Raw genomic sequence first — 19,132 nt, 5'->3', positions numbered from 1 at the left:
CAAGAAACAATAGGTTAGTATGCCCGGAAAGTGACTGCATTGCTTTGTCACACTCTTACTCTGCTTCATACAGGGGGTGGAGTAAAGAGCCACTGGAGATAACGCTGCTGGGAAACGCAGCTGCACCGCTACATGGATGATGGACATCTGCCCTTCTGGAATATCTATCCTCCAGCCTGGGCTAAATCCTGGAAAGTGCTGAGCTGAAAGCACTGGGGGTTGCAGGTGCTTGAGGTATTAGAGTTTCCTGTTCCTCGGAAACACCCACGGATATAGGCCTAGGAAAGGGCAAACTTGGCTATGACCCCCATGAGGGGGCTCCCAAAATCAGAGGGGACATTGGCAGGAATCCTAACTCCTGTAGCAGTAATGGGATGCCCTGTAAGACTATGTCTGACCTGGGCTCCACAGGACAGAGAGATGACTCTGCACCCAGCACTCAACAGATCCCAAGAGCCACAGGAGTCCAGGGCTGTGAGCAGCCAACTGACTCAAGATCTCAGGGGTTCCTGGAGCCCCCTCATGAGTCTATGCTCCCACGGCCTCCCCTGGACACAGATGCCCTCAGGAGGTTCCCCAGCAAAGAGAAGCTCTGTGTGACGACGCAGTTGGGGTTCCCCCATTCCTGCACCCCCGTAGCAGCAAGAACAGACTCCGCCAGCCGGTAGAATCGAGGGGGTTTATTGCTTCTCCAGGATACAGCACAGCATAGACGTGATGTGTTTACAGGAACCTGGGCCAGAATACCTCAGACCCCTTGAGATGGGGTCCTTAGGCCCCTGGATTCCAGCCCTCTCCTTAGACTGGTTCCTCCATGATTCCAGCCCAAGACTGACTCTTCCCCCAACCCCCCAGTTCCTTTGTACAGCCTCTTCCCTTAACTTGTAGAACTGGTTTTAGCCACTGCCCTGGGGCGGTAAGGCACCCCCTGCTGGGCCGTGCTTACAGACAGCTGCCAGTGGGGGTCACCCACAGCCCACAGCCCAAACAGAGCATCCAGCAAGGAACTTACACTACACCACACTCTGTGTCAACAGTAATTCAAGGTGGGGCTTCATTACCTCTTCCTAGATTATCTGCAGGGCTGTGATCACAAAGCACCCCCAGCCCAAACCCCCAAATTTGCCTCGATGAGGCTCAGTTCATAACCCCATGGGGAGCCTTTTGAGGACCCTGTAAGAAGGGTGGGGACGGTGCTGAACAGACGCCATACCCCACTCCTCTGTATACAGAGCAGGAGGAATCTGTATATAGAGAGCCCTCCGTGCGCACAGTTCAGGGGCACGTTATGCTCCAGGCTTTGGGCCTGTTCCCGCTCCCTTTGAAGTCAATGACAAAACACCCATGATTTGAGTTTCAGAGGCATTGAGGGCTCACAGCTCCCACTGAAATCTGTGTTTGGACAGCACCAATGGGGCCTAGTCCATGAGTGGAACGCCTCCGCGCTACAATAATACAAGTAAATAATAACCACAGGGCCTGTGGGTGCTCAGTACCTCAGTGCTTTCTGTGAGGCAGGACTGTGCTCCCAGCAAAATGGCTTCCCGGGAGCCATTTCAAATGGACTCACATTAGAACAGCTCTTTGGCTGCTCAATTTTGGAGTCAGAGCTCCAGAGAGTGTTGAGCCACCGTTCCCTCCCCTGCCCTGCTGTTTTGAGTGAGCTCCGTGCAGTCAAGAATGGAGGGGGATAGTTTAGCATTTGTACCTATTAAAGTGACGCACATCAATCAAAAGAAACACCACTGGCATTGTCTGCAGCAGAAGAAATGCATTTCTAGTGAGCTATTTGAATGACTGAGAAAATACTGGTACAAACAAGGCTAGCCACCAACTCTAATTAAAGCCTTCAATTCCCATGACGTACGTCAGACGCAAAGGAGACAGTTTGGTCTTTGACAGAAAATGGACTATTGAAACAAGGCAGACACTGGTCTGGAGACTACTTCCCACTGAGCTCCACAGATACAGATAGCCACAGTGAGAAGATGTTGTGAAATCCCTGGTTATTCAAGACCTCACTGTACCAAGTGGCACCCTAGGAGAAGATGTCTGAACACCATTGATGTCCACTGCAATATGGACACTAACTTCAGTGAAAGCATAACCAAGTACCCCAGGTCTGGAAGTACTCAGGGTGGGATTTTCAAAAGCACTCACTGTTGTCCTAACTCAGTTCCCATGACAGTCCATGGGAGCTTTACCATTGACTTCACTGAAGGCAGAGTTAGGCCAATAAAGAGAGCTATTTAAAGTCCTAAATGTGACATGTGTAATACATGTCAGATGCATTCCGCAAACTCTGCCCTATCTTAAACCCATCCAAGCCCCGTGACTCTAGCGGTGCTCCAGTATCACCCAAATTAGAATTTGCCTCCTAAAGAAAGGGAATGTGCCGCTATTTATTTGCACGTTTTTAACCGGTGTTCACTAAAACCAGAGCCTATCAAAACCAGTGACAAAACTAAACCCGATCAGTGTCAATCAAAAAAAAAATGGCACTGATTCAAAAATGAAGCAGTAAAATCTAAGCGAGGGCTACTCAACATCTCAACATGTGGGCCGCGGTTGGTTGGTTGGTTGGTTGGTTGGTTGGTTGGTTGGTTTGCGGCCTACAGTGCAGTTTGGGTTAACGTGGGCTCAACATGCGGCCCACGGGAGGGAGCCAAAACACAAAAGTAGTCAATATCATGATCTTCTTTTGATATGCGTTTTAGTAGTTAAATTCCTGGATGGTCATTGCTCATTAAAAGTCCTTTTATATGGGTGGAAATTGGGTAAATATTGCATGTTATTAATATCAGCAGAACTGACTTAAATGGAGCATGCATGTTGTCCAGTCTTGCCTTAATCTTTGTATTCATGCCTGTCAGAGTGAAAGAAGCTATTTGCATATACAGGCAGTCCCCGGGTTACGTACAAGATAGGGACTGTAGGTTTGTTCTTAAGTTGAATTTGTATGTAAGTCGGAACTGGTACATATTGTAGGGGAAACTCTAGCCAAACATTTCTCCAGAGCTCAGTTTTATTCTCCCACACCTCACTTCCCTCAGTCCTTTATTCTCAAGCTGAGGTGTCTGCTGAGAAAAGCCGCTCCACATCTCCCTGGTCTGCTGGGGAGGGGCGCTAGCTTCACGTCTCCCTGGTCTGCTGGGGGGAAGCAGCTAATGCGGGGTTGCCTCACCCCGTTTGTAAGTAGGGATCCGATGTAAGTCGGATCCATGTAACCCGGGGACTGCCTGTATATTTGCATGTATATGCAATTACACTTAAGTTTCAGCCTTTAGCATGTGCCATGAATATCATTGTAGTCCCTGGGCTTCCAAAGTTGAGTAGTCCTGATCTAAGCAATAATTCTTCCCTCTCCCCTGCATGCCTCTCTAAGGCAAATGCTTGAGCAAACAGATGGACTTGGCAGGATTATGCAATAAACTAATTTGTGATTTGCTTTGCCTGTGGGATACTTCAATTAGGAGGCCTCAGGTAAGGCTCCTAAAGCCATATGTAGGCTGGGATTTTCCAAAGTGACTAAGGGAGCCAGTGACTGCCAGCAGAAATTGGGCACTAAGCAGCCTATATCTTTCAAGAGGTGTTGAGCATCCTCATCTCCCATTGAAGTTCATGGAAGCTGTGCTCAGGACACTTTTACTGAGGGACCTACTTAGAATGTAGATGTCCAAGCTGAAAAACACTGGCCACGTCATTCTTGGACTGCTGGGATTAGGAGAGTTTTGCTTTTCACCTTACCCAAGAAGCAACCCAGTCACAAAACTCCTTGGTCGCTCGCTTTACGTTCTCATCAAGGGGAGGAACGTAGCACTGCATGGCTGCCTTTTCCCTTGCTGCGACCTCTTTCTTGGAAAAGTATAAGTACGGATTCTTGCTTTTTGTCTGCTTGAGGCTGCAGAGATGGAAGGGACAGAGTTATTCACAGTCTGTACATGGTTCTTATCAGCATACAGGCAGTGGGGTAGGAATAATCGTCTCTGTGCCTGCTGTGCCCAGCTTGAAATTCTGACTTCCTGCTGCAAGGAAGAAGATACTGCTGCTGTTTCTACCGAGTCCCTTTATTATCGAGCTGGCTGCCCTCCGCAGGCCGACAGGACAGAGAGATTTATATGCAGATCTTTATGATCTGCAGGGAGACCAGCAACGAGATCCTGAAACACAGCCCACTGGAGTCTATGAGAATCTTTCCATTGGTGTCAATGGCTTCAGATCAGTCCCTAAAGACTTATGTGCTGTCATCCTATTAAGCCAGCCAGCCCTCGGAAGCCTTTTTGGTATGTCTCAGAGGAACCAGGCAAAAGATTTAAAAGTTGACTGAGCTGGCTCTTCTGTTTAGCCAGAGCAGAGTTACTGGAAAGGCTGGCCTGTCCCAAAAGCTTCTAAAGCTGATCTGGAGTGGGGGATGGAAAACTGCTTCTTCAAGACATGCCCAACAAGGAAAATAACAGAACACCATTAGTCATCACCTACAGCCCCCAGCTCAAACCCCTCCAGCGCATCATTAACAATCTACGACCTATTCTCGAAAACGATCCCTCACTCTCCCAGGCCTTGGGAGACAGGCCAATCGTCACTTACAGACAAGCCCCTAACCTGAAACAAATTCTTTCCAACAGCCACACATCACGCCTCAGATACACTCACCCAGGAACCTAGCCCTGCAATAAACCCCATTGCCAACTCTGTCCACACATCTATACAAGCGACACCATCACAGGACCACGTCAGCCACCACATCAGAGACTCATACAACTACACATCCTCTAATGGGATCAGTGCCAGCAAGGCCCCTCTGCCATGTATATTGGCCAAACTGGACAGTCTGTACGACAAAGGATAAATGGAGATATCAGAAATGGTAACACACATAAACCTGTAGGGCAACATTTGAACCTGCCTGGGCACTCAGTCATGGATTTAAAAGTAGCCATCCTTCTACAAAGGAATTTCACAAGCCAACTACAGAGAGAGAGAGTGGAATTGATCTTCATATGTAAATTTGACAATTTCCCTGGACCTGAACAAAGACATTAAACAGATGGCCCGTTATAAAACCAGCTTTCCATACATTTAATACCTCATTGACATCAAAAGCTCAATATGGGACATTTCCAGCCCACTCAATTAGCCTCGTTGGCACTGCCCCTACAAGTGACAGGTATTTTTTTCTCTCTTTTTTCTGTTATAAATTCTGAGCGTCCCCCTGTTATTATCCACTCAAACTCATCTGATAAAGTGGGTTTTGCCCATGAAAGCTCATGATACTATATGGCTGTGTCTAGACTGGCCAGTTTTTCTGGAAAATCAGCCGCTTTTCCGGAAAAACTTGCCAGCTGTCTACACTGGCCGCTTGAATTTCCGCAAAAGCACTGACAATCTCATGTAAGATTGTCAGTGTTCTTGCGGAAATACTATGGTGCTCCTGTTCGGGCAAAAGTCCTTTTGCACAAAACTTTTTCACAAAAGGGACAGTGTAGACAGCCCAGATTTGTTTTCCGTAAAAAAGCCCCAATCGCGAAAATGGTGATCGGGGCTTTTTTGTGGAAAAGCGCACCTAGATTGGCACAGATGCTTTTCCGCAAAAAGTGCTTTTGCGGAAAAGCTTCCGTGCCTATCTAGACGCTCTGTTCCGAAAATGCTTTTTACAGAAAACGTTTCCGTTAAAAGCATTTGCGGAAAACCATGCCAGTCTAGACGTAGCCTGTATGTATATTTATTAGTCTCTAAGTTGCCATAGGACTGCTTGGTTTTTTTAAAGTTACAGACTAACGCGGCGACCCTTCTGAGACCCACCCACAGAAACATTCAACTCCTCTCTTTCAATACATTTCATTTCAGGTGAATGAGACTGAACTGCTCCCGGGCCCGGCAGCTGCAGGTGCTGTTTGCCCAGTACTCACAGTGTGGATGACGTGAGGCTTATTTCTTTACTTGTCCCGTCCTCCAGCTGATCCGGCACTTGCTGAGGAGTGTGTCTCTCCCAGTCACGATCCTTGTCTCCTGCTTCACTATGCAAGCACATCTCCGGGTCCAGGATGGCCACGACCTCTTCGAAAAGCTGAGTGCCAAACAAGAACACAGCACCTGTCCAAAAACACCTCGCTCCAGCGCAGCTCCCCCCGAGACAGCCAAGGAGACCCCATTACAGACTCCTGCCTTAGCTTCCCCCCCTCCAGCATGTGATGAACCATTCCGTGACTTCATCTCACCCCAAACAGAGCCAAGGCCCCTTATCTAGCCTCGAATTCCAAGGGCTCTCCTGGCACAAAGAATACATTGGACTTCATTGTCTTATTGCTTCTTAACCTTTGACCAGTATGATCCTCCTCAGCACTGTGCCACCAAGGATGAATATACTCACTCTGAGTTCACCAGGGCCCCCAATACAAGGCCTGCCATCTCCCTGCTTCTGGTTCCTCTCTCCCCAAAAGCCCATAATAACCTTTCCCTATTCCACCTCAGAGTGAAAAGCTTAATGCTTCCCTCCCAGCTTGTTTGCACCAAGTCCTTCAGTGTCAATTCCCCCCCCCCCCCTCCAAGCCATAAGCATGGGTGTGCACTGACTAGGCCCTGCTCTTTCCCAACAGAAGAGAGGTTGGGAGGGACCTCAGAGCAGAGGAAGGCAGGATTCTGGGAGAGAAGTAGATATTCTAGACTCAGGCCAGGATCCAGGTAAGGTCAGGACCCACACAAGGTAAAACGTTGGCCAAGATTCCAGAGCATCTTTCAATTTTAACGAAAGAGAAGGACAGGGGCAGGCCACAGGGTTACAAAAGAGTAATTTTTTGTCCAGCCCGCCCACATCTAAAGGACCTCCCCCGGCCTATGGGCAGGGTCCACAGAGCCCAGAAAACCAACTCATTACTTGGGACAAATAAAGAGAAAACAGGGACAGTGTGAGGGTCAAAGGGCTAAAACGAGGGAACCGGATGGGGACACTGAGCAGAGAACTCCGGACAGCACCCACTGCCCCGCAAAGATCTCAAGAAAGCCAGCGGATGCTGCCCAGTGGAACTCTGCCCAGATGCATGAGCGGATGCAGGAAAGGAAATAGTCCCCACAGTCGTAGGCCCCTCCCTTGGCCAACCTCTGCTCCCTGGTTTTGTAAATTGTACAAAAGAGTAATAAAAGGGAGGTATATGAGCCTTAGATTGAGTAAATCTCTGTTCCCAGAGTAACTGGCAGGGGCTAGTCCAGAACCAGCAGACACTTGCCAGAGTTAATCAGGCCTGTTGTGCACCTGGAGCTAATGAAGTGGGCTCACAGAGTCAAGTGAGCCTAGGCTGGTTAGAACACCGGGGGCCAATTAAAGAACCAGTTGAGACTGGTTATAAAAAGGCTTCTCTGCAGTTAGTTAGTGCATGAGGAGCTGAGAGGACAGAGGAAGTGCTGCAGGGACTGTAGGAAGAACAGTCATCAACAAATACCAGGAGGAAGTGCCTGAGAGAAGGAAGATGCTGGGGATGTAGCCCAGGTGTCTTGCTGCTGGTGTTGGAGACTCTTATAGGCAGCTGCTTTTACAGCTCCCTGGGCTGTAATGCAGAGTAGAGGGTGGGCGTGGGTTCCCCCCAGCACCCACTTCTCCATTTCCACTCAGGGAAATGACTGGCTGGGGAAAAGAAAGGGGTTTACCCAGCACGGTATCATTTGGGGGTCCACCAAGACTGGAGTTTGGTTTCCCGCCATACCTCATGCTGGCCAATGAACAGAGCAGCTCAACAAACAGCAAGCTGATGCCCTACATGTGGTGCTTAAATTGAGGGCTGCTGTGAGCCTCTGAGGCAAGCAATCCGCCCGAAAGCACAAGACGCACCAAGGTTGAGTAGGTGCTTTGTCAATCCATTCCTTGTCCCCGAACACCCACTTGAAGCCAGGGTGTGCCCAATGAGGCGAACCAACGGCTCACTGTGCAATGGACCAGCTATGGAACCAGGTGGTAGACTATTCAAGAAGTCCATTTCTGCATAGTGGCTCATGTGGATGGCTGAGGGGGAGCAGTTTTGCTGACTGAACCCGAAACAGTGTGACAAATCTCAAACTATCAGCAGGGTGTCTCAGAAGCCTGGAGGTGACTTCTGTCGCTTCAGAGCTCTCCCTGTCTTTATGGTCACCTTCCCGTGACAAGTCAGACTTCGTAGATGCTCTTTTTGTAGGAAAGAACATTGTTTTAGGTCACCTGATGAGAGAGGCTGTGTTCTGGATTACTTTGATATTTAAAACATGCTAAAAGGGTGCTCAGCTTTGGGGAAGAGCAGGAGACCCCATAGAGACTTTACCTCTGGAGAGATGCTTTCTTTCAGATGAGGGTAGAGCACGAGAGGGTGTTGGCTCAGGCAGTATTCTGTCTTTGCAATGTGATCCTGCCTGGCTTTCTGCAAGGGACTGAGCCTGAACTGTCTTGCAAATATTTTCCCTGCTTTCTGCTGGGCCCCACGGGAAGCATCAGGTGCATTGTTGGGCAGAACAATCGGTAAAGGCCCCTTTGGGCCACGGATGATGATGTTGTCAGATGGAGCAGGGACGCCGCTTCTGAAATCATCCAGGCCGTTTTTCAAAAATCTCCAGCGCTGGCTGTTGAGAGAGCCTGAGAACGTCGCTTTGCTGTGCCGTCCAAAGCACTTACAAGACAATTTCTCCTTGTACCTGAGACCAAACACTGCTGGTCAGCGCTTAACGTAAGTGGGAGGAGTTTTAACAAAGCACAGTCGTGTCGCTGCCCCCTGTCCAGCTCAAATCTGAACTCTCCATTCCAGTCCACTGCCAGGCTGAGACTCTACAAAACAACAGGGTGCAGGTGGGGAGGGGAATCTGCCAGCCAGAGCCATGTGCTTGTGTTCAAATAGTCTGTCCTAAAATGCAGACCCGCAATTGTCAATGATGGTGGCCTGATTTTCAGAGATGATGAACAGCCAGGGCTCCAGCTGAAGACCCGGAGAACCGCAGCTGTTCAATGGCTCTGAAAATCAAGCCCAAATACTCCATGATTAAATAATTTGCTTTATAAAAAATAAAGACTTTGAACCAAATTCCTACTGGCTGGGAACAGGTGTGATTCCATTGACATCTCTGGTGCCACACCAACTCACTCCAGTTGGGAATATGGTTCCTGACGTATCCCTAAACAACAAGCACAAGTCTTATTGTTTTAGCATTGATCAAACAAATCGGACCAAAGAATGCAGTGATCTAATGTCTTCCCCATGTTTTTCCGTGGCCTTTGGGATACGCGTTAATGGATGAAAGACCCAAGTAGCCACATTTCAAGGGACATTAATTTGGCATCCTTATGGGGATTCTCATCAGGGAAACCAAACACTGGATAAACAAGGAGACTTGCACTGCAACTGCCTGGGTTATTATGGATGGTAGACGAACCCAAAGAGCGTGCCGATCCAATAGGTTTCTCAGTCTGACATGTTGCCTACCCCAAAAGTCACTCACTACAAGCACAGTGAACCAAACTCATGCCCTTCATACATGTTAATAGCTGGCTAGATGCCCTCAACCTCTATCTCCTTAAGAGATCATAAAACATTTTAAAGCAAGGTAAAAACCACTTCCCCATTTTAAAACAGATTTAAGTATCAAATAAGCCCGTGCCAACAAAGGTCCAAGGATCACGCATGGATCATGCTTAGTTGAGGACAGTCCTACATATTCCTAGCACGATCCCAGCCGGGGCCCCTCTATAACGATGTAAGAGTAGGCAGAGTCCTATGCTGAGAACACAGCATGCCACATGGCAAGGCCCTTGACCACGCCAGACGGAATGGGATGAGTGTTGCTAACAGCACACGGCCCAAGGTTTGCCATGTCAGCGCCATTGTTTGCCACCCACCCAAATCAGGATGGCACATGGCTCGCAGGGCGAGCTTCTGGAAGGAGGGCTACCCGCTGCACAACCAATGTGAATTGGCCTGCGGGATGGGCACCACTAGCCAACGACACACACAGGCTCCCCACAACCCCGCTCACCATGGGGCTGAGCCCATCCCTGCAGGTAGGAGGCTGCTGCGAACCGTTGGCGGGACAAGGCGCTCATCTGACAAGGCAGAATATTCGGGCTGTCTCCGTTCCAAGCATCGGCTCCAACCACCTGGGCATCGGTCCACAAGCTGGTTGCTAGGAGACCATGGCCAGAGTGTGCGTACAAGAGCAGGAGAGGTTGTTGGGCAGAATAACTGTCACTTAGGCTTTGACTGACGCCTCTCCGAGTGTATCTGCCCCCCACACTCCCTCTCTTCCCCACCCCCATCATGCCTGTCTTGTTGGCTCCAGTGCACCACAACCGTTGGCCAGGTTTCCCCTCCACATTGTGGCTGCCAGGCCTGGCCTGCGCCTAAGAGCAGTGCGGCCACAAGGCCTACCACGTCCTGTGCCTTCATGGCCTGCCTCCCACATGGGCTTTTCCAGGTTAGAGGGCTCCTCCAGTGGCACAGTAGATAAGGTACCTGCCTCTGGAGCCAGAGGTCAAGGGCCCAAGCCTCCCCCATCCAACATGGGGTCACCCCCCCCTTGGTAATGAATGCACTTGGGACATAGGACAGATAAGAGGGGGTTCCTCCTGGCACAGCAACTCCAGGGTCTTCCTTCCCCTGGACAGTGTAGCAGTTGCTCCCCTTCTCACACTGCACCTACAGGACCAGCCTCCTCACACCCCCGTTGAACTCACTACACAGTGTCACTGCCGAATGCCACACCAGCCCTGACATAACTGCTCAAGTATCTCAGCCACATAATGAGGAAGAGTTGAGGCCACACTATGGTTGCTCCCTGCGAGGGTGGAAATCTGTAGGCAGAAGTGGGTCTGCCTGGTCTCACAGCTGTCTCATGGGCAGCAAGTAAAACCACAATTTGGGGAGGCTAGCACCTCCATCCCTTCCAACCCCTCACCTGTGGAACCCCAAACTCTCCACCCAATGCAGCTAGAGGAGCCAGTGTCCCCCCAAGTCAGCCTGAGCTTCGGGCTGTTGTCTGAAGCTGAGGCTGCTCCAGCTTGCCAGGAGCAGAGCCTGAGAAGGGAACAGTGGCAGAGAGGGAGGTGGGGAAGAGAAGGGACTCACCAGGCCTTGGGAAAGGGCAGGAAGAGGCAGAGCCACCAGGGCTCAGGCAGTTGGTGGCAGGGTCCATGGTAGCTTCACCAGGAGGCTTATTATAGCCACTCCCCATGACTGGTGCCCTCCCAAGAGTTGAAGCTACACCACAGAGAAATCAGGTTGAGAACAGGGCCTGATTAACAGAGTAGCGCTAGGCTACTGAGCAATTCCACTGCTTGCTTCCCTGCCCTTTTGTCTGTGGGGAGGGGGGGATGTGCCATTCAGCAACATGACGCCGATTTAGGTTGGTGAAGCTTTTGCTGTGGGTCGGTTCCCACAGCACTGCTGCATACGCTGGGTAACTGAAGCAGCCGTCCCAAGTGAATGTTTCAAGGGCTGATGACTTGGTTGAGAGACACTGAGTGCTTCCCCCTACCAATCCACTTTCCAGTCTCCATGCAAAGAAAACACCATCCCCCCCTCCAACTTCCTTACACAGACATGCACATACAATGCCTCTTTCCCCAGTCGCCATCCATCCTTGCTCAATCCATCTGCTTTCCTGCTGGACTGTAAGATCCCATGCTACCTAACCCATGGCCCAGGCTCGCTGGACTATGTATAGAGGCAGCTGGTGAGTCAGGGAAGCAGCAAGTGAAAACAGAAATAGCTGGCAGATGCGTGTGGTTTTGTTGGCTAATCTTGGCATCTCTCGGTCAGATGTGATGAGTCAGGGGAAAAATGCTGTGTGTTTAACTTTAAAGTTTCTAACGTGACCTGTGTCCCAGATCTTAGTGTGTGTCCGTGTCTTTAGCTTGGAGTTTGTGAGGACTATTAGGCTACGTCTAGACTGGCATGATTTTCCAGAAATGCTTTTAATGGAAAGGTTTTCCGTTAAAAGCATTTTCGGAACAGAGCGTCTAGATTGGCACGGACACTTTTCTGCAAAAGCACCTTTTGTGGAAAAGCGTCTGTGCCAATCTAGACGCACTTTTCCGCAAAAAAGCCCCAATCACCACCTTCGCCATTGGGGCTTTTTTGTGGAAAACAAATCTGAGCTGTCTACACTGGCCCTTTTGCGCAAAAGCTTTTCGCAAAAGGGACTTTTGCCTGAACGGGAGCAGAATAGTATTTCCGCAAGAAGCACTGATTTCTTACAGTAGAAAGTCAGTGCTTTTGTGGAAATTCAAGCGGCCAGTGTAGACAGCTGGCAAGTTTTTCCGGAAAAGCGGCTGATTTTCCGGAAAAACTGGCCAGTCTAGACACAGCCTTATTGGTTAGCTAGAGAAACCCAAAGGAAGGGGAGGCAAACAGGAGCAAATTTTACAAGAGAGCATTGTTCAATGTTTCGCCTGCAGAAGTTAGGAAAGATTTCACCAAAAAGGTACATTAAAAATTCCATTTCCCCTTGAAAAGTTATTATGCCAAATGTAGTGGTTAAATTCAGTCATGAAGATATGAAAGAGCAATTTTAGCCCTGTTCTAAATGCAAGCCATAATTCAGCCTTAATTATGGAGTCACTACTGATGCCTCCAGAACTTGTAGCTAAAGCAAGAGAGGAACTGAATATGTAGAATACAGCTTAGTATCTATTTACATACTTAATGAAGGTTAACGTTAATTCTTTCAAGAATAGCTTGTTTATTTATTATTCTGTAAGGTCCCCTATTTTGCACTGTGTTTCCTATAAACCAGCAGCTAATTTGTACTGTATGGGAGAACAATAAATGAGAATAAAAATATGAAAATTAAACTTGTTTCCTAGAAGCTGTATAACCTTTCAGTCTCAAAGTCATATAATTACATCATTCATTATTTACTTAGTTCCATAAGTGTATATGTCAGCTTTAAGGCAAAAAAGAAGATGACTTTCTACCTTGCAAAATCATTCATACTTGTGTAAAGAGGAGACAAAATACCAGGGCAAATAGTTGTGCAAAGATGATATAAATAAGAGGTAGTGTGAGCCGCAGGTGGGCCAGCAGGGGTTACATTTGTGCTCCTGTAGGCTAGCCTTGAGGACTGCTAGCGAAAACATCAGGTGTTCTTTATAAGATGGCCTTCACCAGCCAAAACTCCCCTTGTTTGCTAGCTAAGAACCTCGTATGGGATAAATAACATGACCTTGGCTCTCAGCCCCATGGGAACATTGAGAGTGGCATTGGGCCAACTCACACACACTTGGTAAACAGCTAAAGTATAAGATCTGCTGGGGGTCCCACCCCTTTGGGAGTTTCCCAGGAACCTAGACCTTGAAGGGTGCCCTGGGTCCCCCAGCTGGAGTCACGGTCACTGTGGCCTGGTGCAAGATGACCGAAATGGGATTCCCTACAGACCTGAAGGGGCGTAAGCATTTCCAAGAGCCTATTGCTCACTTATATGCATTGCTTTGCCTATGCTAATTATTTGGATTACTTTGCAGTAGCTGTGTAACCATTTAGCAGTATTAAGCCTGTAACAGTAGTGATGTAGTAAGATCTGTATTTTGCAGTAGTTGTGTAATTATTTGGATTACTTTGCAGTAGCTGTGTAACCATTTGGCAGTATTAAGCCTGTAATAGTAGTGATGTAGTAAAATTAAGAAAAGCAACTATCCCTAATCGACTGCCTTGAAGCAAATCCACAAACCTGGTGGGCCCTGGCTCTGTGACTCGACCTAAGTGTTTGCAGGATCAGGCCAATGCTGACTTTTTTTTTTTCAACTTACGATCATTTTATATATTCAAGTTTTCTAAATATTTAGAGTACATTTCACACTCAGGAAAAGAATAACACTCCTGAAAACATCCCTACAATGTTGCATCAATATATCTGGATCTTTATCCGGAAATGCTATCTCTTGTACTGAGAGGATAGTTCTAAGCCCTGTATGTTTGTATTCTCTGTGGCCTATTCAGTCCTTGGCCACTGAGCTGAGATTTCCAGCAAAGGAGACAGTAAGGGTGGATTTGTTAAGTCATTGGGGGTATGTCTACACTGCATTCCTCTTTTGAGAGAGGAATGCAAATGCAGCCGAGCGAAATTGCAACTGAAGCGCGGGTTTGAATTTCCCACGCTTCATTTGCATAATTGCTTCCGGCCGCTTTTTCGAAATACTCTATTTCGAGATAAAAAACCCAGTGTAGATGCAGTTATTTCGAGAAAAAACCCTTCTTTCTAAATAACCCTTAAACCTCATTTTTTGAGGAGGAAGGGTTATTTCGAAGTAAGAGTTTTTTCTTGGAATAACCCCGCGGGGACTGCATTTGTTTTCTTGAAATACGCTATTTCGGAAAAGCGGCGGTCTGCGACTATGCAAATGAAGCATGGGAAATTAAAATCCGCGCTTCATTTGCAATTTCACTTCTCTGCATTTGCATTTCTCTCTCGAAGGAGGAATGCAATGTAGACATACGCTGGGAGACTGTCACACAAAGGAAATAGAGATTCCCATTATACCCAGGGTTTACAGTTTGGTTCAATGGCTTACAGCATCTCCACTATACACATTGTTCCAGCACCATAGCTGCATTGGGTGGCTGAACACCTTTTTGTGCTTAGGGAGTGAGATTCATGCCTAGATGGTCCCTTCTGCACTGGGATATTGGTTCATTTTGCCTGAGAGAGCCATTAGTTGCTCAGTGAAGATTCAATTCAGCAACGTGTTTTGCTAAGGAGGGATGAGATGATTATTATATTTATTACGGTAGCACCTTGGCACAAATCCAGACTGAGGCCCATTGGGCTAAGCACTATACAAACACAGAGTAACAGACAGTCCCTGCCCCACAGAGCTTACAATATAGACAAAACCGACAAGGGATGTGCCATGTAAGCAGAGACTACAAAAGGATGGTTTGCAAATATCATGGTAGTGCCAGGATATGTTAGAATGTGTAGGCTTGAAGGTCTTAGCTAAACAGAAAGGCAAAAGAAGAGGGAGAGGGTACTACAAGGAAGAGGTGAGAAAGCCAGGACTGGTAGGCAGAGGGGAAGTAGGAAGGGACGCAGAAGAAGCGTATGAAGATGTTTAAGATCAAGCATGTTTCTAAACGTTTTGCTGAATCAAAGCTTTTATGCCCACAGGCAATGTCATGCTGATCTTGAAAGGAAGATAAGTCTCAGCTTGTTGCATGACCTGATGATTACAACATATTATGACACATTGCACCCACTGCCTTCCCACATCAGGCTTCAAGTGTGAAAACTTTGTCACAGATAGCACTTTCAAAATGCAATCAATGGTAAGCTGCTTCATATTTATTTTTCATGTGAAATAACTTTCACTGAACCAAGATTTCATATAAAGAATCTAGAAAATCTGCACGGCCCAATTATACAGATATATTCTCTATGGATAGATCTTTGTGAATGAGAAAAGTACTGGCACAAACAAAATACCACAAAAAAAGGGCTTTTAAGGCTTGACTCACACAAGTACTTGTGCCTGGGTGCCAACTTTAAACATCTGAATAGTTCCAGTGGCATCAAGGAGTTTTATTTCTTTGCCAAAATAAATTTAATTTTCTCTTAAGAAGTGCTTCAGCTGAAATCTCAGGTTCCAATTTCCATTTCAAATGTGCTGTTACTTTCCTGAATTCCAGCTGCCTCGGTGTTCCTGCCTTTCTATTGGTTCTCCATAGTTTCTAGTGTTCAGATAAAACAGCATTTTGCTTGACTGTATTAGTACAAAAAGCTTCACTGCATGAGTATTGAATTTCACAGAAGTACGTTGCACAGAGTTACAAGATTCAGATTTTTTTTATTTTGTCTTTGATTTAAAGATTAGGGACCTGATTCTGTTCTCACTCAAAGGTTGTCTACACACTGAGGGCACGTCTACACTGCAGAGCAAAAGTCGAATTTAGATATGCAACTTCAGCTATGCCAATTGCGTAGCTGAAGTCAAAATAGCTTAATTTGACTTTTGGCGCTGTCTACGTAGCAGGAAGTCAAAAGAAGAACACTCTTCCTTTGATTTCCCTTACTCCTCATGAAATGAGGGTTACAGAAGTCAGAGTAAAAAGTCCACCATCTCAAAATTGTTTTGAAATAACGGCTTGCTGTGTAGACGTGCACTTTGTTATTTCGAAATAATGTCCGTTATTTCAAAATAACGCTGCAGCACAGACGTATCTTGAGTTAGTTTGCAGGAAGCCAGAATATGAATCCACAGTGCATTAGCTTCTGCACACTGACCATGAAGACTCTTCTCCCACTCATTAATGGCTCTCAGCTGTTTGAAACAGGAATGAATCAAAGCACAATGTAGATCTTTTAGTGAATAATGACAGGATTAACACAGCCAGCTAGCATGTGGCAATTGACAAACCTGTGTACGGTAAATTCTCATCCTGGCTTGCCACGCACCACTTAACCATGTAGACAAGCCCATACACCAGTGTAAATCAGGAGTAACTCTCCTTAAGACAATGGAATTACTCAGATGTGAAACCAGTTTAAGTGTGAGGAGAACCAGCCCTTTGAGAAACAAAGGTTTCTAGTATGGAAACAAACTTCTGCTCCATTGCTTCAAAGGCTATGTGTGTAATGCAATCTCTTAAGAAGCATCTGTTCTTGAAGAATTCCCAAGAAAGGGATAATAGAATATGATATGGGAGAGAATTTCTAAATCCGGTTATTGACTTCTCATGAGATTTTCCTTTCCTTGGTATACCTGACCTGGCCTGCAAAAAGAAATTCCAGTGATTTATTCTGTTGGCTGCACTTTGGAGCTGTTATAAAAAACAGAATTAAATTAGTTCTTCAAAACTGTAATCTAATAACTTTTCATTTTCAGGTATCTAAAAGGGTGTCATAAAGAGGAGGGAGAAAACTTGTTCATCTTGGCCTCTGAGGATAAAACAAGAAGCAATGGGCTTAAACTGCAGCAAGGGAGGTTTAGGTTGGACATTAGGAAAAAGTTCCTAACTGTCAGGATAGTCAAACACTGGAATAAATTGCCCAGGGAGGTTGTGGAATCCCCATCTCTGGAGATATTTAAGAGTAGGTTAGATACATGTCTATCAGGGATGGTCTAGACAGTATTTGGTCCTGCCATGAGGGCAGGGGACTGGACTCGATGACCTCTCGAGGTCCCTTCCAGTCCTAGTATTCTATGATTCATTAAATTAAATAAGGTTGCCTGCAAAATCTTACCTTTTTTTAACTTCAGGGGATAATTTAGTATCTTTTAAACACAGAAAAATGTGTACCACCGAAATATTCCCACCTCTGCTGCAATTAAGCAGAGAGTCATTTAAAAGAAAAACCCTCATGGCTGTGAAGAAAAACTTGAAAATGTGAACCCCCAAACACTGGAAATCCAAAAGGCAAATTAAGCAAAAACAAAACTTCTTATTTTAAAAATCTCTTGATTTTTAGGAGGCTTGACTTGTGATTTTTGCATCTTGTGATTAGAAAACTAGTGTGGCTAGCACCATTGCTCCCTGCTACCGGAAAGGTACCCTGCATTTCCAGCACTCACCTTCTCCTTGGAAATCACAGAGGCCATAATGGGAGGCTGGTAGCTCTGTGGCAAGGTAGCCTCTGCTTTCATAGAGCTCCTTATCTTCTGCAAGAAGTGCCACACAGGTGCTTACTGAGGGATTCCAGAGCAACACGGCTCAGCTGAGGGTCTGAAAAGGAGAACTCTCTCAATAGTGTTTACTTTTCATGAACAGTTCGACTTAGGGATGGTAAATGTTGGTTAATTGAATAGTTGAGTAACCTCATGAATTCTTATCAGTTAGTTGACTGTTCTATATCTTATCAGTTAGTTGACTATTCTGTATCAGAGGCAGCAGTGCGGGGTGCCAGGAGGGAGCTGGTCCACGAGGGAAGCCAGTTTAAAAACCAGCTCCCCTTATAGACTGGCTGCCTGTCACCCTGTGCTGCTGCCTATGATAAAGAAGCAGCAGTGCGGGGTGGCAGCACCCTGTCTGGGCAGGGGTTCTGAGCTCCCAGACCTGGCACGAGCTGGAACTGAGCTGGGCTGCCTTCTCACCCGGCTCCTAATACGTTTTAAATGCAGAGCCGCAGCGGGGCAGGTCCCCGACTCAGTGTGAGCCAGGACTGAGCCTGGCTGCCTGCCTGCCCAGCTTCTAATACAATTTAAATGCAGAGCTGCAGCGGGGTTAGGTCCCGGACCCGGCATCAGCCAAGACTGAGCCAGGCTGTTGTCCAGCCTGCTAAAAAATTTACTGGTGGGGTAGAAGGGGAGGGAAATGCGTGTAGTCTATAGCATTAACCTATAAGCTTTTGCTTATCCCTAGTTCAATTATATTAGTGCAAGCTGGTTTTCTCTGAATTACAGCAGAATCTGCTGTACACAAAGGGTACGTCTAGACTACAAGCCTCTTTCAAAAGAGGCTTTTTCAAAAGATACTTTTGAAAAAGCCTCTTTTGAAAGACAGCATCTAGACTACAAGAAGATTTTTTGAAAAAGCGGCTCACTTTTTCGAAAGAGAGTCTAGATGCTCTTTCGAAAAAGCCCTGTTTTCATTCAATAGTGCCTTTTTACGAAGGATGGCTTTCAAAAAAAGGCATTATTCCTCGTAGAATGACATTTACCGCAACCGACAAAACTGCCGTGTTCTTTCGATTTACTTTCGAAAGAAAGTGGCTGTAGTCTAGATGCAGCTGAAGTTTTTTTTTAAAAAGGCTACTTTTTCCTGTAGTCTAGACCCACCCAAAATGGAATATGAAGGCTAATTCAATACTGAGACAATTTGTGTGTTGCTCCTGTGACAAAGGCCATTTTTTCTGCTCTTCCTTCTGGGGAATAGTTGTTCCACTTGTTCACTGTGAAACTTTGAAATGTCTGTACATATTGTAGAGATAATACATGTGCTACCAAAATTCCATGCACATAAGGAGCCCTACTAATGGGAGCATTTACTGCAAACAGTAACCATAAATCCACACGTCTCTTCTTAGATTTTTTGTGTTTTGCTAGGCCAGGCAAATAATGGATTCAGACTTTTGTTATTCTTGAAATATGTGTGGGCAACTTATTGCCCTGCCTACCCTGTTTAGTTCTGGACACAAAGATTGTTGGTGTTGCCTTTCTGGTTTAACAATCAAGGATTTTCCCTTGGCTGTGGAC

General features: G+C 46.6%; 1 protein-coding gene across 1 annotated transcript in view; it reads right to left on the bottom strand.

Moving 5' to 3' along the window:
• Window positions 1-10,135, bottom strand: part of FAM47E (family with sequence similarity 47 member E) — a 23,943-nt gene extending 13,808 nt beyond the window's left edge. Inside the window, exons 1-4 of the mRNA XM_025190052.2 lie at window positions 9,985-10,135; window positions 8,286-8,652; window positions 5,910-6,067; window positions 3,748-3,901 (exon numbers count right to left, since the gene is read on the bottom strand). Coding sequence (XP_025045837.2) covers window positions 3,748-3,901; window positions 5,910-6,067; window positions 8,286-8,652; window positions 9,985-10,001 — 696 coding nt within the window. The 5' untranslated portion in view covers window positions 10,002-10,135. The remainder of the gene's footprint in view (window positions 1-3,747; window positions 3,902-5,909; window positions 6,068-8,285; window positions 8,653-9,984) is intronic.
• Window positions 10,136-19,132: the final 8,997 nt, after the last annotated feature.

Source organism: Pelodiscus sinensis, chromosome 5 (genome assembly GCF_049634645.1).
Source record: "Pelodiscus sinensis isolate JC-2024 chromosome 5, ASM4963464v1, whole genome shotgun sequence".
In the NCBI taxonomy this organism is placed as follows: domain Eukaryota; kingdom Metazoa; phylum Chordata; order Testudines; family Trionychidae; genus Pelodiscus; species Pelodiscus sinensis.
Note: the sequence above shows the minus strand (reverse complement) of the source record. Positions and strands in the feature narration are given on the sequence as shown.